Source organism: Haliotis asinina, chromosome 15 (genome assembly GCF_037392515.1).
Source record: "Haliotis asinina isolate JCU_RB_2024 chromosome 15, JCU_Hal_asi_v2, whole genome shotgun sequence".
Lineage (NCBI taxonomy): Eukaryota > Metazoa > Mollusca > Gastropoda > Lepetellida > Haliotidae > Haliotis > Haliotis asinina.
Genome location: NC_090294.1, coordinates 1,392,598 through 1,413,954, shown reverse-complemented (window position 1 = coordinate 1,413,954; position 21,357 = coordinate 1,392,598). Strand labels below are relative to the sequence as shown.

Below are 21,357 nucleotides of genomic sequence, written 5' to 3'. Positions count from 1 at the left end.
ACTGACCACATAACATTTGACCACTCTATCTGGCAAAGACAGACACACACTAACTAAACCCTGTCGTGTTTCCCCAGTGGGCATCATCTGACACTGTTGAAGGTTTCAAGGCAAGTTAATTCATGTTACATTATGAGTTGATTTGTGTGTATGTTGTTTTTGACTGGTGCTTTTCACATGCTGAGCAGGGTAGAGAGATCGGTTCTGTATCATATGAGGCTTTATTAATGTATGTAATGTATGTTTCTGTGTAATCGTACTCATTCCCTGCATTTGTAGATTTATTGATACTGTTTTAGTATATATTTGATGTCTCCGGTCATCAAATGGTTAAGAGTAATCATTTCCGTTTGGTCCTTGGGCCTCTTCATACATGAAGAATGGCTTACATCTGAAATCTCTACGCGTCGATAGAGATGGCGTTTACAACGGCATTACAGCGACCTTACTCATTCGTCAGGCTCTGCCATAGCAGTCTAGTGAGGATGGAGTATTCTAAAACGTATGTAAAAATATTCTGCGAGAAAATATGAAATTAATATAGATGTATTCTCAAAACATGATGATACCCACGAAATTCTTCTGTGAAAGAATGACGATGCATGCTATTCGATGGTACTTTTTATTGTGCCCACATACATCAACACGTCACACGACAGAACGTGTCCTGGCAATTCGACGTGAGTCGCCCACAGGACGCCATAATGACGTCAGTGTTCTGCCCATTTCGTCAGGTCCATAGCTGGTAGCTGGGAACAGTCAACTACTGGGTTTCTGGAATACAAACCAGAATGAAGGTGAACGAATCTGTGTTCAGTGTGTTGGAAATCATAAATAGATGCGTTACTTCTTTTCCTAATTCAGGAAGCTTTGATGTTGAAACGTGTCCTACATTAATTTTTTAAACGCGTGTCACGTTATGATCCTATCGCCTGTGGTAAATACGGAAATAAATATGTAAATGAGAAGGTGACAAATTGTAAATAGATTTCATTAAAAGCGTCAGTAGCTTCATGGATTCTGATGTCACATGACAAAAGATGTGGTAAATGTGTATTACCTTCCCGAAGCGACTTTGAAGACATTAGGTTGGAATTCTCCGACATGAGAATTGTCACAAAGCACCCTGGACAGTCGAATCTTCTGTATTTCAAGATACTGTGCTGGAGAAATAGCAAGACAACATGTACTGACCATGAGCAAAGACGTCTCCTTTGTAGCACTGGCTTTCTCTAACAATCGCACATGAAGACTAACGTTAGTCTGGGGACGTTTTTGTTTGCGAGGCGTTCTTGGTGGTATAGAGAAGACAAAACTTTGTGAAGATCAAGTTCATTAATTTGACAATAGCGACGTTTCGGTATATGAATCTGTAAGGAACCGTCACCACTGTCAAAATAAAGGAGTTGATCGTCCATAAAGTTTTGTGGTTTCCGAGGGCAATACATATTATTGGTAAAGGTGCACACTTTGTTACTCAACGTGCCTCTTTAAATCATCCAGTCTTACAAAGTCTGAAAATCAGAGATGCAATTTTGCTGGCTCTCCTTGCGTAGGATATAACTCTTGTTCTTGTTCCTGCTTCAACAACGCCACTCAAAGAAGTTGACATTCCTATGTATACAAAATCACATGATGAGACAGTTACCCAGTTCTCTGATAAGGTATCTACCACGAAGGCTTATAGATCGTTGCTATGCCAAAATGTTCAAAATGTTATCCCCTGAAAATAAGAAGGACAAAAACCAAAAATTAGCAATATTACTTACGTATGTTGTGGGTTAAGAGAATGCTAAGATATCGCCAGTATTTTATCATAGGAAACAGGACACAGTAGTATTTACCATGAGTAAAACCAATACTCTCGTCAGTAGTTTGATGCCAGAAGCGGTCGCCCCATTTGATACGATGAAAGTGCAGACCAATCAAGCAGCCGAATGTCGGGCCTACCTCTGCCCCTGGCAGTGGAAGCTCGCTCACACCCCCGGAGAACAGGTCCACATTTCCTATGTTTCTGTAACAAAATGTCCGGGTTAGAATATTGGCCTTAGTATCCCATTCTTGTCATGAGAGGCGACTAACGCGATCGGGTGGTCAGTTCGCTGACTTGGATGACACATCATATCGGTTCCTAATTGCGCAGATCGGTGCTCGTACTGTTGATCAGTCGATTGTCTGGTTCAGACTCGATTGTTTACAGATCGCCGCCATATAGCAGGTTTATTGCTGAGTGCAGCGTAAGACAGAAGTCACTGTAATAAAAGCGTCAGAATCTGTTTAAAGTAGAACAGTACTGCAGAATACCAATTAACCTATTATCAATAAACTCCTCTAGTTTTGGATCGTACTCTAGTGTTCTTCTGAGTGTGAGGCTTTGATTACCGACATGATGATAGAAAACACTAGAATCAGCACGTTGCCCAAACAAAACGTTCATTCTCCACTCTCCTTACGACACAACTAAGGATTCGTGAAGAAGATGCCTTACCCTTTTCAGTTGTCAAATACTACACTACTTCATATTCAAGTTGAATGCATGCAGCTAATATATTATCGAGTCTGGTGGTGACTCATGAGCTGTGTATAGAGGAACGATCCACGCCCTGGAGACTGCATTCACCCGTCCGAGTATGTCGCCTCTTACGACAAGCAACAGTTGCCAAAAATCATCCAACAAAGGAGGCCCTTGTAGTTGATTGGGGTAATTCTGGCTTTAAATAACATTCAATATAAGATATGATTACACAAACACAGAAAATGCATGACAGAGTCTGTGGGATTCCAAGGAGATCATATAAGTCTTATTCAAGTCTTAACTATGCTTTTAGGTACCACATTCAGGATCATCAACGCTTTCCAGTCACCCTCCTTCTACTGCCTGCTAACATCTGCCGCAAACTGACATTGCAGCAATGTTGAACATTCGTGCTGCTGCAATAACGTACCTGTATTGTCTTATCATGGCTGCGTACAGGTTAGTTGGCCATCTCGCAGCTTTTCCAAGCAGCCTTGAACAGAATGATTTGTAAGCCTTGTATGGAGGCAGTCCGTGATCCCGGCCTCGGTTGATGTTGAGAGAAACTAGATCCATTGGAGGTCTGTCTTTCTTTTCAAACAAGTGATCACTGACACCGTTACTGAAATGAACATCAGTTCTCTGGGCGTTGTCTATGACCATCCCCACAAGGACATCATCCATCCCCCCCGACATACCCTCCAGCACAAACATGGGCCGATTGAACATGTCTTTGAGGGGGACCCTCTGTCTTCCGACTGTCCACACGTCTGGAATTTGAGAATGTCCGTAGCGAAATGAAGCTGTCGCGAAAGAATTGACAGAGGTTGGATTTACTTCCGGGCGATATTTGAATGGAATGGTCAAGTCAAGTTCAAAGAATCTCATCAGATCAGATCCGAGAAGGAGTGGCAGCCATTCCCAATATGTGATGACCTGCATCTGGGCGGCTACGATCTTCCTAGCTTCCTGGTACAGGCGTTCGTCGTCCCAGTGAGGGTTGATGAGGGACAGCTCTATGGCAATCCGGTTATGTTCTCGCAGGAATATTGTGTGAAGTACAGACAGGCCTGGATGCTCATTTAAGCGTTTGTCCCCTGGAGCATAAGCAAGGCTCAATATTAGCTGTTGGGATAAAAATTGGAAAAGGTAAACAGTACCAATTCTTACAAAAAATGAAAACTCACAATGCATTTCAAATCTAAAACAAGAAACCAACAATAACTGTAACAGTTACCGTTTGATCGCATGACCAGGTATGAACACTGTGTGACAAAACGTCATTGTTGGGTTTGATTGCCTCATGTCCAATCTTGAACACCAGGTAGGCAAAATGTGATTTGATTTTTGTCACATTAAAAAATCGAAATATCAATTTTCAAAGTATTTCGATGCATTTAAACCATCCCTGTCACGTTGAAGGTCATCAATACACCTGGCTCCGAGGCCTCGCGTGCCCTTTGCTTCAACAATAACATTGGGCATGCTTAAAACTGTTATGGAATCGTTACAAAAAACATTAATCACTTGTCTGGCTCAGAAATACAGTTCCATTTAAACATCCCCAATAATAAAAAGCTACACAAAAGTAAAGACTAAAAGGAGACAAGAAAAAACGATTGGCTTCAGCTTTGTACAATCTCGACTGAATAATCCTGTACTCGAGTCGGTCTGCTTTCATGATTCATGAATACATGACGCGTTTTATGGATAACAACTTCTTTTTCTTACATGACGAATTCTCCTGAAGAAGGAGCAAGAACTGGCTCTGAAACATCGAGTAAAGAATAAAAAAGAAGTGGTTATCCATACAACGTGTCATGTATCCCTGTTCGTCCAACTTCTACTTGCCTTTCAAAACTCCATGAATCGTGATTTATGTTCCATGTAGTAAAGTATAGCAGGTAGTCTCAAACGTTAATACCTCTCCTTCATTGAAAGCAAGCACAATTCAATGAGTTATCTCACCTGCAAGTAAGCAGAAATCGTTGGGTCGGACGCGGAAACAGGTCGTGTTGTCAGTAGTCGCTGGGGGCATGTCATCTCGCCCCGTCCGCAGCATACCTGGAGAATATTGAGTCACTGGTTTGAAAATAGTCACAAATTATGCACAGGGGAGACATGACTAGACCTGAATAGAATACTGGTGACAAAAGTATTTGTATGATCCTAATCGAAGGAGGTGACTAGCCACTTACCGCCTATAAATGATCTGAGATCTTCTGCATCTTTTTTGTTTGATCCATAAACGTTGGAAGCGTCCGTAAAGGCGGTAGCTCCATTGATTTGTTCCAGGTAACCTGGGGAAGGAAGGAAAGGTCAGAGATGTAGAAAACCCATACTGTATTCTCAATCTGCCATGATGAGATAGTTATGATTATATCTCTGCAATTGAAAACATTCTGAAACTAACAACTCTTTACGTTTCAGAGCACGGGTTACTTTTGCCTGTGTTGCAGGTACTATCACTTTACTGTACATCCTATCACCTAGTTTTTTGCCTGTGTTACAGATACTATCACGTTACTATACATCCTGTTACTTAGCTTTTTGCCTGTATTACAGGTACTATCGTGTTACTATACATCTTGTCAGATAATGTGCAGACAACCAAGCTTGGGTGAGCTGATGCTAGTTACTGTTCACGCAGAGGAATCCAAATAGTGATGGTATGCGTACGTTTCCCACAGGTCTGCTCCCTTGGCGCTGTCCTTGACCTTGAGAAAGCCATGCATTTTCGTTTCATGTAGCGGTCAAAGGGTGGAATAGGAATATTGAAACACGGACCCCTGTGGAGACAAAAACAGTAGTGTATATCTGTTGCCAGTTGGAAGCACATTGAAGAGCGATTTATAGCAATACGAGCTCCACTGCTATCAGTCGCTCTTCAGTGTGTTTCGCCGGGTGGTTCTTGAGGGCCAGAAACTTTATGACTGCTCTATACTCAAGCGTATCCATTTCTGCCGTTTCAGCAGGGTACATGTTATTAGCTATCACGTGACCGGATACTAGTGGCATTTACATGTCAATATTACGTTTTTCTGAATGATATCTTTATCTTGCACATATCAGTGGTATTTTATACTCAACACATTTAGCCTCTTTCATACCACAGTACCACATGGCAGTAAGTCGGGAAAGCAGTTCATGTAGACGCTCCACAACTGACGGTGGAGAAGAAGGAAAAGATGGTGATATCTGGAGGAAATGTGACCCAGATTAACCTACCCTTGGTAATGCGCCGGTCCCATTTGGTTTGCGAAATCAGAGCAACACTTGAAGGCTTTTCCATCGGCATCTGCAGGAATCGGTTCAAGAAGCTTAGATGTTAGGCTAGGATACGTCATTGCGGCTTTTGAGTACAAATGGGCGTGTCAACATCAGCGATGCAATGTGGAGGTCGTGTGGGTGTGAGGCAAAACTGCTTCAAATGTGATTATCCTTGAACAAAATGCTCTGACACACGACATGGTACCTCATACGATATTTCTGTTCCTCTCATAAACAGTGATCCCTCACATAGGCCAAACTTTGCCTCTTATGAACACAAGCGTTTTCTTTCTTATAAACCCGATGTTTAACTTTAAAGCGGTGTTTCCTAGTACAAACCCAGCACATTCCTATTTCTTTGTACGAACTCGGTGTTCCCAGTTTAACCCAGTGTTTACATCTAAGAACAGATTATTTCCAGGTATAAAACCAATGTTATATCGGTTATACTCCCGAATCTACTGTTCCCTTTAAAAACACAGTGTTTTTCCTGCATGAAGTCAATGTTTCCCTGTAAGAAGTGTTTCCAGTTGAAAAGAACAGAGTTTCCATTTAAGAACACGTTCTTTTTAGGTATATAACCAATGTCTCCATTTAAGAACTGGGTACCTCTCACTGAACCCATTGTTTCCCATTAAAAATACTAGGTGTCCCAGTATGAACCCAATGTTTCTCTTTAAGAACATCATGTTTCCTTTCAGGAACACGGAATATCCTAGCACGAACACAATATTTGCCTGACCCTGGCCCGGAATCAAGGTATTGTTACTCTTCCGGGGATCTTGTCTTTCCCCGAACATCAACAGCACAGAACCATACCGCCCCGTGTGTCTATATGAGCTGCTATGTCTCCACACAATAAGGCTAGTGGGTTGAGCTACAGTATTCCATGTGTGAGACGACTACCTGAGAGCGATCCACACTGGACCACACAAATTGAAATACAATGCAACGCCGGATCATTAGGACGCGTTGACTCGGTAACCCAGATAGACCACGTTATTCATTGAATCGCTCTAACAGAATGGTTGACACATGTCATCGCATCCCCACTGCGTAGATCGATGCCCATGTTGTTGATCATTGACAGACCGCCGTCATATAGCTGGAATATTGCTGAGTGCGGCCTAAAACTATACGTTCACTCATCGTCCTGTTGTGTGACCAAAGTGTTTAGTGCTACTCCTACCTTTCTGCATGGGGGTAAAGGTGAGGTCATGGTCCAGGAACTGCCCCCAAGCCTGGAACATGTTGCTCAGGATGACCAGTCTGGTCATGGGGGAGTCTGCAGTATGGATGAAGGTGGAGACCATGCGAGGGGAGGGGAGGGGACGACCGTCTATCCCCGTGGTACGGGGGTAGTAGTAACCTGGACAACAACAAAAATAGTTATTGATGTGACGATCTATTTGGTAATTTGGTAGTAACACCAACTAGGGAGTGAAACGTTTGTACCGGTATCACTGATACGACATGGAAAGATCGCATGTCATCACTCTACATGTACTCATGTATTGTTAAATAAACTTGTGAAGTTATCCGAAACGGAAATATAATCAGAAAAAAATGATTGTACGCCTAAATTGATCTGTGCAGCATCTGACTGAAGATATGGTGTGATGTTACAGACTGCTACACTGATAGCGAACAATTACCATCATTAGCCGCGGCTGAACAGGGACCAAGGACGGTACCTACTCAGTGCCTGGGATGTCTACTACATCATTACTGGCTTCTACTCGCATCTGCTAATCACTTGTATGAATTCTTCTCTTGCGTAAACTTCTCCCTTGTGTAAACAATACAGCCATTGCCTGTACAACTCGCCTTCTCACCACATGCTTCTTTTTCATTTATTGAAATTCACACAACACTAGCTTCTTGTACAAATTAGTATATATACTCATCCGTGTATCTTCTTTGTATCCTACCCCGTAGGCGACACAGAAACACACAAAGCGATTGACTGATTGATTGTCCGTGTCAAATTACCTGGCGAAGGGTCAAGGAATAGACCGGAAAATTTGTGACTTACAATAAAAAAAGTTGTCATCCATATCATGTGTCTTTTTACTTCAATACCAACTTCTAAATGCCTCTCAAGAATCTTATTACCATCATCATAGTGGGCACCAAACAGTCTGTCGAAGGCGAAACCCGCCTTGCCCCACTGAGGACGCCGAAGGTTGTTGCAGGAGCCGTCGTATGTCCGGTATTTGGCGTAGCGGTCACACACTATGTCCACTGAACATGGCGGACGGATTCTTGGTTGCCTATAGAACACAAATCGCAGAGAGTGAGTGAGTGAGTGAGTGAGTGAGTGAGTGAGTGAGTGAGTGAGTGAGTGAGTGAGTGAGTGAGTGAGTGAGTGAGTGAGTGAGTGAGTGAGTGAGTGAGTGAGTGAGTGAGTGAGTGAGTGAGTGAGTGAGTGAGTGAGTGAGTGAGTGAGTGAGTGAGTGAGTGAGTGAGTGAGTACTACTTTTACATGTACACAGGCGGTGTCATATTCTCCAAACTCCTGATGTAACATGTCTCACTACAGGTAATTGTGTCGAAGACTATCTACCTCTCCATTTTCCAGATGTTTTAAAAGATTCCGCAGGGGCATAACGCCGTTGGGCTATAATCTAGTTATATATCGTCAATATTATCTACAAGGGCGTGGTAGAGACGTCAACAACGTACCACGTGGATGCCCTCACATTTCCCCTCCAGACAAAACCGCCTCTATACCACACAACATACAACACTCACACAGACACAAACACACTATATATCTATCTGACTCTACACACACACACAGACACAGACACACACACATACACTACAACAATAGAAACTATACACAACATACCCAACACAATGTACACACAACACATATGAAAACACATCCAACACACACAAATTATACACTAAGTACACAAAACGCATACATTACACACACCATAGTCACAACAAACACGGTAGACAACCCCCACCCACGTCCTCGGGGTTGCAGATCTACTTACCACCAGTAATGCATGTGGTCCTGCTGCTTCAATCCACATATCAGCTGGTCGAAATAATGAGCTGAAATACGTGAAATCTAAATTTCAATCATGTACAGGCATAACTTTCCAGAGTTGACTTTCATGTTGAGCAATATTCCTGCTTTGGCGAGAAACAGTTTTTGAGGTTCAATGCTCTCAAAAGTTTAGAGGACGTTATGCGACTTAAATACGACGTTCGATCACACTTAAAACAAAACGTTTCAGGTAGACTCATGCAGGACATTTCGAAATTTGATGAATCGGTGAAAATTTTGTTCTGGATTTTGCATATATTTAAGATGGATGCCACCGGCGTGCCAGTTACTTGATTGTTTAGTCCTGAGTCAATTATATTGCCGTAAGTGGAGTTATACGGATATTTGACGTTAGGAAACGGTGCAATGACGTGTCAGCTGGCCACAACGATGTTTCTGTGGTGTACTGGTTCTGTTTTCCACAGCCACTCCACGGTTGAGGACAATGTGTGGCGATGATTAACGGTGAGGATACCACGGGTGGACATTTTACGAATGCTTCTGCTTGCTGTTCAAGTATATCACATGACACAGATTACAAAGTCACTGGTTGCACAAGCAGTAGCAAATAGCTTTATAGTCTGCAAATACAACTGTACAGTCGACTCTGGTTTTGACAGAGACTTTTGTCTTTTCTAATTACAAAAGGTAAATGTTGGTGCTTGGTGAGAGTTTTGATGGAGGTTAATTACAGCGTAGTAAGTTTTTATTTATAAACATATTTTTATTCATGAAATTATAAATAACATGAATGTGGATTGGCACAACCAGCCAAAGGCTGATGTAAGTGCCTCTCCATTAACTATAACATAATACAATCAAATATTTATATAGTACAGAGGCAATGAATAATTTCAGAAAAAAAGCAAAAAGAACAGTTATTTCCACAAAGGCATGAGATCATTAATATTGTGGTAAGTGTGACACAGTGTAAGAACCACATATGCCTCAGTATTAACAAGAGCACTTATGTCAAATAGGTGAGACACATATGCTGATTAAGGACATTTTGCACATATCTTTAAACGGTTCAGTGATTACTTGTGAACACAGATATATCACATAGTTCAGTGAACACGAGGCCCTTGTCTGCAGTGTATTTACCCGTGTGCCTCTCGGCGTCCTGAACCACGTTCACAGCTATCAGCATGTGCCGGAGGTGATGGAGATATCAGCAGAGATTTGTCAGGCACCTGGGCATAATTACAATAAACCAACCCCGTCACAACTCTACTTTAATCAATATAAGAGAGTTTAAGGTGAAGAAATATCGTCATGATCAAAGTAGTCCACGAATCCTAATAATAAGAGGTAAATAATCATCCAAAATTTTCCTATTATTATGTACGGTAGGTAACGCAATGGCCGAGTAGCTGGGTGCAAATGAAGCAATAGGATGATCAGTTACACAAGTTGAGTAGCCTTATACATGCGTAACAAGTTACTGAACATCACGCATGTCTCCTGTAAACAAGGTGTGAAGTAAACAACGATGGGCGTGGACAGTGCTCGGATGGGTGACCAGCAGCTTAACTCCTGAGAGTTTCTAGGACCTCGATCCTGTCCCGCAACGAAGCACATGACACATGTGGTCTCACCATGGGCAAGAGAATTTGTTCAAAATTGCCTCTGTTCACCCAGCAGAAAATGGGTACCCGATGGAATAAGTCATGTGACTTCTAGCGCCTAACAGGCAGCTTGGGTTATCCGTGGTAATAATATACCTGCAGCTTGGGTTATCTGGGGTAATAATATACCTGCAGCTTGGGTTATCCGGGTAATAATATACCTGCAGCTTGGGTTATCCGGGGTAATAATATACCTGCAGCTTGGGTTATCCGGGTTATAATATACCTGCAGCTTGGGTTATCCGGATTATAATATACATGCAGCTTGGGTTATCCGGGTTATAATATACATGCAGCTTGGGTTATGCGGGGTAATAATATACCTGCAGCTTGGGTTATCCGGGTAATAATATACCTGCATTGACTGTTAGCGCTATGAGCATTCACCTCGTGAGTTGAGTTTGGCGCAATATAAATGCACATGTTATTAAACAAAGTAACGTTAGTTGATGTTAAGGGATGTATTGCTGACTGTGAGTGTATGTTAGTGCTGATTACTCTGAGTGTGTGCCCATGTTGTTTATTGCTGATTGTGAGTGTATGTTAGTGCTGATTACTCTGAATTTTTGGCCATGTTTATTGTTGCATTTACCTTAGTAGCGGTGGTGTGTTATTTACAAAGGGTTTCCGTGTTAAGGCGACTTTTAGTTTCAGATATTCGCGTTAAGGCGACTGGAGGCAATCTTTTGAGTGTATGTTAGTGCTGACTGTGAGTGTATGTTAGTGCTGACTGTGAGTGTATGTTAGTGCTGATTACTCTGAGTGTGTGCCCATGTTGTTTATTGCTGATTGTGAGTGTATGTTAGTGCTGATTACTCTGAGTGTGTGCCCATGTTGTTTATTGCTGATTGTGAGTGTATGTTAGTGCTGATTACTCTGAATTTTTGGCCATGTTTATTGTTGCATTTACCTTAGTAGCGGTTGTGTGTTATTTACAACGGGTTATTCGTGTTAAGGGGACGTTTTAGTTTCAGGTATTCGCGTTAAGGCGACTGGCGGCAATCTTTGATGTTCGGTGTTGTTTTAGTAATGTTTATTTAAGGGATCAACGAAAAGATTCTCGACTAAAATAGTCCAACTGGTCGTGGTGAACACATTTTAAATCATCAATGTTTTAGGTGACATATGAATGTTTTTCACGTTTAGTTTTATAAGAATATGTCATCGTCATATACAAATATATCAATGAATCTTTTCTCAGTACTTAAAAAGACCCCGGGCCTGTAGTATATTTAGTTTACACGAGTAGACAGAAGTCATTTTGTCATCTCTGTCGTGAAAGATGCCGAAAGAACATCGAATGCTCTGAAACTTGCATACTGACTGCTTCAGATGTGAAGATACGTCACAACATGAGGATACATTTTGTTGTTGTTTATCTGAGAAAGGCGCAGTTTGTCATGCTATATCATGTTTCCAAGTGCACTATCTTTGTTGTCGACATCGTCTGCTCATGCATGTAAGGGACTTAAACATTTGCTTGCGCATTGTTTATGTTAACTGGGGAGGCGACAGCGTTCATGGGAAGGCGAAAACGAAATTCGCTCAATGTTTATACAATGTTTGTACACGCTAAAAAGTCGCCTTAACGTAAATGAACCCTTACAACATTGACTGTGTGTTACTTGCAGCATTGATGACCATGTGTCAATTGCAGTATTGTCTGGTTTCCTAACTACATAAATCAGTAAACGAATACAAAGGTAAAATAAGCGAAAAGACCAATTTATGCTAACAGTCTCTGCTGAAACGATAGGACACACACACGAGTCGTGAACTGATGTTTCTCTACATGTACAGGAGAGTCTGGTCTATATGGAGCCTGATCGACTCCCCTCCAGGAAGAACTTGACCTATGTCCACACTCACATTACACTATCCCTACAGGACAAACAGCCACAGGTAAAAGGGCAAGGGTGGCTGGCCTCCTGAATACCTGGGTATTGACACTTGTGTAGGGCTTAATCCACCCCACGCCAGTACAGCAAACGCCTCAATATGTACAAACTAAACACGCTTCGTGTCGTGACATTGGACATTCAATTAACTAGCTTTATATTACTGGGCTAATATTAATATGTTTAATTTAACTCTTGCGAAGGCTTTGGTATTTCAGAACACGTGTTTTTTACGTGTCCATTTGAATAAGCCCATGTCTGACCAGCACAGGGCTGCGGTAGTGGGTTTAGATATTTGCCAGCAGTCACTGTAGGATCTGTTTCCACATTCACAGACAAGACACATGTTGGTTTTAAGAGTCACCTTAAACATGTGATGACGGGTCAGTGATAGGTCGTCTACATGATCGACTTGGTCTGACTTGAAGTCGATCATGTAGACGACCTATCACTATATATGTGTGTATACGAATACTGTTTGGGGATTTAAAATTCAAATTTATAGATTCCCATAATTTGAAAATACTTGACATTGAAATTGCAGATGATACTCAAGTTCACAAGTGATGTGGATCCTACTAAAACTGCTGAAAGGGTGTCTTCATGCTCTGTGTATAATTAACAACTTGAGTAAGACATTAAACTGTGATTCCAAATACAGACCTTGCAACATACTGCTACTGCTACTGCTACTGCTACTGCTACTGCTACTGCTACTGCTCCTGCTACTGCTACTGCTACTACTGCTCCTGCTACTGCTGCTGCTGCAACTACTACTACTACTACTGCTGCTACTACTACTACTACTGCTGCTGCTGCTGCTGCTACTACTACTACTGCTCCTGCTACTACTGCTGCTGCTACTACTACTACTTCTGCTACTACTGCTACTACTGCTGCTGCAACTACTACTACTACTACTACTGCTGCTACTACTACTACTACTGCTGCTGCTACTACTACTACTACTACTCCTGCTACTACTGCTGCTGCTACTACTACTACGTCTGCTACTACTGCTGCTGCAACTACTACTACTACTACTACTGCTGCTGCTACTACTACTACTACTACTGCTGCTGCTGCTGCTGCTACTACTACTACTGCTCCTGCTACTACTGCTGCTGCTACTACTACTACTTCTGCTACTACTGCTACTACTGCTGCTGCAACTACTACTACTACTACTACTACTACTGTTCCTGCTACTACTGCTGCTGCTGCTGCTACTACAACTACACGGAAAATGAAACAAATAGCTAAATTCCTTCTATGATCGACTGTTACAAGAGTTATCCACTGTTTCACAACTGCGATAACAGCGTGTTGTTTCCCATGTTTCAGTCCAGTCCCGTGCCCCTTTCCTATTGTTCTTAACCGGGAAATAACGTCGGCAAAATGCAAGATATCAGCTCGGAAGATCTATCAAGGAAGCTTGTATTCATGAGGTTCCGCTTAGACACGAAGTCACGTGTTAAGGGTGACGTCAGTCCATGTCACACACCCCAACGCCCACGAATGGATTGCAACACAACGTATATATTAAAAGTCATATTTTGTCACAGGCATCATGTGCTAAGCCTAATATACAGTTATCAAACAATATTGTTAATAATTCAGAATAGCGCGTATAAGACGCGAACATGGATGAAATAACATAAACTGACACGTCTTCCGCAAATAGAGAAAATCACGAAATATGATGTGTTGAAACATAATTTTATGATCCCAGGGAAAATATTATGATTAATCAATTATTATTACAGACTTTCATATCTCGTGCAACATATGTAAGGTGTACTCTGTAAGGTGTACTTTGTAAGGTGGACCCCGTTTGTTACATCACTCACTCACTCACTCACTCACTCACTCACTCACTCACTCACTCACTCACTCACTCACTCACCAGCAATAGTAGGAAAATGCTATTGGAAATGAACAATTAAAGTTAGTATTTATCCTCGGAATACCAGCGGTCACCAGTGTTCAGAAATTTAAATTAATCAACAACTGGGACACTGTTTGCCGCTGTGAGAGTTTACCACAGATAAAAGCATGCCACCTTTACCTTGGCCAAGCCGTACAAAAAGTAAAACTGAAGACTTTTTAAAACTTAAGATCTTTTCACAAAGTAGCATAATGTGAAATATCGCGTTGTTGGGTTAAAGTAACTTCACCTGACAAAGGGCACGGTGTTATTTGGAATTCCATCAGAACAGGTTTCCAGATGTTTCACCAGGTTTGTACATAACATGGGAAAATGTGACTTTACATGATCATGTATCTTACAGGGCTAATAAACGTATCACCTTTGGTTTGCTGTAACAGAGAGAAGCTAACATCCTTTCATGTCAACGATACATCTGTATGAACAACGACATTCTTTCATAACCAACTGCACTCAAATACTAGATGTGGAACGCAATTAATTTTATTCCTGCCTGCTTTTAAATTATTTTTCAGATGATCTATTCTTCGTATTCGCATAAAGCTTTCTTACACATTTTTGACTGGAACAAAACAACAATGCCTTGGAAATAAATATGAAAAGGAGCCAGTCTTCTAGACAAACAACGCGATTCTAGGTATTAAAACGTATCTGCCATCTCATTACTTCTGTGAGTGGCATGTTAAAAGTTTGGAGGTACAATACTGACAAACTTTATGGATAACAGTTGCTTTTATTTTGTGAATGCGAGGTACGTAGTCTAATGTCAATGTTGTTAACGATACATAAATCTGTAATGTAACGTTGCACTCATGAAATAACGGAAGGTGTTGCCCATAAGGTTTGTCAATATAGCATCTTAAATAACATGTACTTACATCTACTAATAGTGGACAGTGCACGTACATCCAACACGCTGTGCAAGTCGAGGATGATCAAAGGGATTAACCGCACAAGTAACTGGACAACCATGCTTCGGCTCGCCGAGTAAGGCTCAGAAAGGCTACAGCGCTAATTGGCAACGTTTAAAACTGTCGCAGATCTATATAGCCGAAAGAGCATATAATAACATTCCCGTTGTGTTTGCCCTGTCAATTCCCAGGTCCCCAGGGCTGATGATATCACGGTGATGGCTGGAGTCATCAGCTCCATACCAGGTAACCCAGCAGATAGCGCCTGACTGCAGGCAACGCACGATGTTCTTCTGGCACTGCGTGTAATGAAACAGTTACATTCAAATACACATATATTTTTTTCTATTTCTTGATCACCTATGAGAAATGTATATATCAATGATTATGACCCCCACATGTCTTTTAGCCTCATCCTTCTCCTCCTGTTGTCATAGCTGCACTATGTGGGATAAATGCTTCATCCGTATCCTCCTGTTGTCATGGTTGCAATAGGCAGGAACTATGTAGCTAGCGTTTGACCTTCACATCCGAAGTGGCATTAATCCTGCATGTTGTTGAGATCTACATGTACAAGACGACAGGGCTGTCAAAGAATATCGATTGTACTGTTTTCAAAGTTTACTCCGGACGGACGAGTGAGTGAGTGAGTTAGCTTTGTTTCATGCCGCCTTCTTGTGTGTCTCACACAGTGACCAAACCACCACATGTATACCGATAGTTGACTGACGATAGTTGTGAGTCGCCGGACCGTTGCAGGTATGATTATATGGTTTGTTCTGGACTGACGTACATGTGAGGTTCAACATTTATTGCTTATCACCGCACACAACACGATGGATATCTATGCTATGAAATATATGGCATACCTTAGGTATTCAAGTCTGGATACATCGCTCAGAAGATGAGCGTATACTGACCCGCATGTTGTACCTCTCATAAACACATGCAAAGCCGAGTCAGTGCCTCCTCTGAACAACCATGTGTACACTTAAGGCTTAATACCTATTTTATGAGTATACTGTTATTGCTGTTTACTCAGTATGTGAGAACTTTTGTTGATATACTACTCATGTGCACGCTTGTGTCTGAATACAACCGTGCTTGCAGTCTGATTTTTTAAAAATAAAACCATCGTCAAACATCAACCAACATCCTCCTATCCCCCCAAACCCCGAAAAAACTACAACAACAACAACAACAAAACAAAAAATAAGAAGTAAAGCAAAGAAAAGCAAAGAAAACACCCCCCAACCCCCAAACAAACAAAAAACAAAAGAAACTAAACCTCCCCCCAACAAAACAAACAAACAAAAAAAACCCAAAAAACAAAACAAAACTAAACTAAAAAGCAAAAACAAACAAAAACAAACAGGACCCCCCCCAAAAAAAAACAAAACAAAAAACCCACTAAAAATAACAAAAATAGAAAAGAAGAACAACAAAAAACAAAACAAAACAAAACAAAACGAAAATAAGAGAAAGGGAAGAGTACAAGACACCATATATGTTATTAATGTTTCACACATATTCTCCCAATAAGCAGTTAAACAGACCTGTAGTGTAAATTATTCGCCTTGGGCAAATTATGTCGTTTACACGAAGTTGTTCCGATGCTATTCAAATACAGAACGCATCTGATGAACAGGAAGAGGAGAACAGTTAATTGGGATTCATCCTTTTCATTTACGTAAAATTATGTCTTCTCAGCATGTCAATATTTCTCCTCAATTTTACTTGGTGAACAAATATCGAGAGCATATTCGAATACTACATTCATTTCAAGGTTTCAAAAATGCTCGCGATTTCCCTTCGTAGATTAGATTTAAACTATAACTGCGTTAATCTCATCACTAGAAACAAGGCTTGTCACCATGCGTGTCTCGTCTGTTATTACCACGGAGTGTTTCCCTTCGTCAATTTAAGCAACAGACCTGTTCCCCGTATGGTTCACCTTCAGTGTGTAATATGCACCAAGGACTGACCCAAGTTATGAGCCAACGATTATACAAAGATGGCCATTGACTGCATATATGCTAACTCACGAAGGTGTCGAACACAGATATTGATTTTCCTTTTTATAATTATTCGTCTTGATATGTATTTATTTTCATAGTTATCCTGCAAGATATGTGTCCACGCTGAAGTGCTCTGCTGGATAAAAGCAGTTACATTTTCTCTTGTCGCAAGATTGGGCCCTAACATCCTGTACGGATCAGTCCAAAGGGCTGTATTAGAATATGTTACTGCATCAGGAAAATATGAGACAATCTACACGTATATATCTTCCAGTAGAAACATTAAGCCAAATATATGTATAACTGCATTATAGTCGTTTTAACGTTTCTTTTTGTGTTTGACCTCCTGCTTCTTTATTGGCTTTTATATCACCAAAATGTAAAATTTGATTGGTTGATGTTTTCATACAAGTAACTGAACAGAAGATCCTGTCCTTTGTTTGTATGGATGTCATAAACATATGCAGTATGACTACTGACATTCGTTATTGTTCAACTTGATGTGTTTGGCGCAAACAGATCCTACTTCCGTCCTAAGTCGCCCTAAAACTATATCATCACCACCATGGGTATTTATCATTTATTAAATATTCATTTGTCAAACAATAGGCCATATTTAACCTCACTATGAGTTCTCAATGATATTTCATCCTGAAAGTGATTTTCTCTTATGGTAGTGGTACCGGTGCTGGCAGCGGTGCTCGTGTTAGCGGTGATCATAGTGCTGATGGATTTGTTTCATTTGCTTTGATTTATTTACAGAATTCCGGGATTGACATCGACGACATTGTTTCTCAAACATCAGCGCCAGCAGATGCGTCACATTTGGAAATGTCAGCCACAAGTGATGAAAGGCTCAGCGTTCAACCTCTGGGCAAGAGTCGAACGACAGTCTTTGAAAACTTTGTAAAGTGGGCATTGTCGATTGCAATGTGAAATGTTGATAGCAAACACTGCCTTGAATATTGCAAAACAGGGAAACTTCACATGAAAGTTTAACTTCTGTCACACAGTGTTTTATATTCCTTGCAATCCTTTGAACAGCGCATGCATAAGAAAACGGGAAACAGATAGGGTGGTCACAAAAGCCTGTCCGAAGTTCGGTTCAGTCAGGTAGATCACCGTAAGGGAAAGATGTGTTTAGCGGTTATGGAATGGGATGATTTATATGCCCGAGGCTTCAGTTCTTATCTCAAAACGTTCTGTGAATGCATAGCCACCTTGATTATATGCGAGATTACGGTTAATCTCACAACCTTTAAGTGGCGGCACACTAGCAAGATATGGCTCTTTGTACAAACAGGGACGGCTACCATTATTTAAAAAGCCCTGGCTTACACATGATTGTTGCTAAAAAGATCGGGCAAGCGCCTAAATACTGTCTACATATAAAGCTTTGACACCTATCGGGCTTACACGTAAAATTGTCTTACTATGTGTCTGACCGACTTCTGTCGATCGTGGAATCTAGTACTAAACATGGACCTTTTTGAGGTTTTAGATTGCATGTCAAAAGTTGATCAGACTGGTGCATGGTTGTGAAAGATTAACACAATGCTCAAGGTAGATAAAGCCAATCTGTGAATAATGTCTGTCCCAGACCAACCTGTGATGAACAGGATGCCTCACAACCAACCAGTCATTCCTCATCACCCGATACAACTGCTCGCCTTCTACATCAGGAACCATATACCGACACCCCGCGGCCTATCCTTTATATTCCGTAATCAGGTAGATGATAGATATCGCTTCACATCACATAATCCTTATGTCCTAGGGCATTACGTGTAGCTTTTTACAGATTATTATACATGTGTTTTCGTGGTGTATGACACAAAGTCACGTGTATCAGGGTTACTTTTTAGGGTATTGTTCCCATCGCTTTTAACATTCTACCATGAATTTGGACAAACCTTTATCTTGTCAATAAGGAATTGTAAATGAAAATAACCACATCCAATGAAACAAGTAATTTGATGACCAACAGCTTCAGAAGGCAGGTTCATTAAATAAGTTACTTTCGTCATCCTAGGAGCTTGTGTTTTGTTGTGGAGTTTCATTGAATATGTTGAAAAGTCGTTTCATGGCATAGTGTTTTTGACTGGACCACAGGCTTGTGATAACAACATATTAGTAAACCATTATGTTCCTCAAACACACCAGTCGGTAGTACAGAGCAGAGCGCCACACACATACATGACAATAAGACACACTAAAACGATGCAAATGCATAGTGTTTCTTCAAATTTTAATTAGGAATTGTTACAGACTAAGACACGTTTGATAAGTGATATGTTATTGGTATTCAAAAACGTGTCAGTCACCATGGTCAGATGTCACGTGCTCGACTCTAGTGTAAGACGACATCAATACAGTGTCCATACAACCAGAATTACTCCTAGCTCCTCGAGTACCGGCTTACACACACATGCACACGCACGCACGCACACTAGTATATACATACACGATTGTGATGATAGAGGGCACATACTCGTGTAGACATGACTGACATTGCTGGCACTGACGTCTACAGCGTCGCAAATCTCTTACTCTGATCAGGATATGCATAACACATGAAGTGATCGAAATGGTACTAGGATATCCCTTCAGTGAAGCGCGGTGTGTCATGGCTGAATTTCTAGAAATCCGGCTAAATGATCAAGCAAAACATTCGTCATAAATATTACAGTAAAACTGCATAATCAGTAAAGATGCATAATTACCGAGTTTTAAGTTTTTGTATTTTCATCGATTCAATAAGGGAGTGTATTTTCTGACATTTTCTGGAAACATACACATTTACTGAAATCTACACTGATTTATTTCACCGACTGACCCCGATCTATACAACTGGGATACATTGACATGTCTCAGCCAAGTTAGCGAACCTGACCATCCCATTCCGTTAGTCGCTTCTTACGACAAGCATGGGTTACTTATCTCGCCTGGCCTTTGTATGTCCGATAGGGGTATGTGTAATGGACAGAAATTCTAGCATAAAGTCCTGTAATTGTATACCAGAAGGTACATGAATTGAGTAATTGCCGGGAACTCACCCTTCGTTCCTTGAATCCGTGTCTGTCACATTGGGAAATTCCCAGCGTTTAACCCCTGGTGTCAACCTTCAACAATATTAGATACTGTGGCATCACACAGCGTACAGGACAGGAACATAGGACACTTTGATCATTGTTGCAGTCACCAACGTATTCTCCTCCTCATGACGTCAAACGGAAGGAACACAAGTCACACCCAAGTTGGCCAGACAGCTGAAGCGGTGCTTTGTCGGGGTGAACGACCTCAAACTGACACTATTTGAAGTGGATACCATAACGACCAAAGTTACATGTGGGGTTATTTCGGCTAACGTTTTCAATCATGATAAAAAGTACCTACGATGATACGGAAGCCTTGTAGGGCCATCTCTGTATCCAGCAAGTGGATATGATTATCTCCTGATAAAGGAGTAGGTATTACACAAATTAACGTTGTGCTCCTCATAATAGAGAAGTAGGCATCCATAAAACTCTCTTCGTTATGTGGATCCCTTCTCAATGCTATTTAAAGACCTGTACTGTCACACATGTTTACAGTCAAGCAGGCTTCTTGAGTGAGTTTAGTTTTACGCCGCACTCAGCAATATTCCTGTGCGGTCTGTATAATCGAGGCGGGGCCAAACAATCCAGTGATCAACAGCATCAGCATCGATGAACGTAGCTGGGCTACCGTGACATGTGTTAACCAGGTCAGTGAGCCTGACCATCCGAACCCGTTAGTCGCCTCTCACCACAACCATTGATTACTGAAGGCCAATATACTAACTCAGATCTTCACATGGTATTGATGGATCTCGGAATAGTACAGTGGACTGTTTTATCTTTCCACATTCTTGTCGTTAATTTTCCCTCAGATCAGTACGACAATGAGATGCTACGACTAAATAAACAAAGACAGCGTCAGCGTGTTCCTGGATATGTGATACTCATACACAGGTGATCACTTGACACAGACCAACTGATAATCGTATTTACTATCCTGGTGTCCTGCGGACATAACAATAGATATTTATTGCAAACATGAAACATTTTAATTGTCCCAGTTATTG

The 21,357-nt window shown here is 41.2% G+C and overlaps 1 protein-coding gene across 2 annotated transcripts; it reads right to left on the bottom strand.

The window, feature by feature from the left end:
* Positions 1 to 608: 608 nt before the first annotated feature.
* Positions 609 to 20,562, bottom strand: LOC137265752 (peroxidase-like). Of its 2 annotated transcripts, none has more exons than XM_067801201.1 (12): positions 20,309 to 20,562; positions 8,794 to 10,042; positions 7,901 to 8,058; positions 6,975 to 7,154; positions 5,744 to 5,813; positions 5,195 to 5,304; positions 4,714 to 4,815; positions 4,484 to 4,579; positions 2,946 to 3,612; positions 1,845 to 2,014; positions 1,061 to 1,163; positions 609 to 774 (listed from the first exon to the last, which is right to left on the bottom strand). In XM_067801201.1, exons 2-12 carry the CDS (start codon positions 8,805 to 8,807, stop codon positions 711 to 713), a joined length of 1,734 nt encoding a protein of 577 aa, XP_067657302.1. In that variant the 5' UTR covers positions 8,808 to 10,042; positions 20,309 to 20,562; the 3' UTR covers positions 609 to 710. The 2 variants fall into 2 exon arrangements, with proteins under 2 accessions (XP_067657302.1, XP_067657301.1); XM_067801200.1 differs by lacking the exon at positions 20,309 to 20,562 and adding an exon at positions 15,202 to 15,365 and having other exon boundaries at positions 8,794 to 8,854.
* Between the last annotated feature and the right edge of the window lie 795 nt (positions 20,563 to 21,357).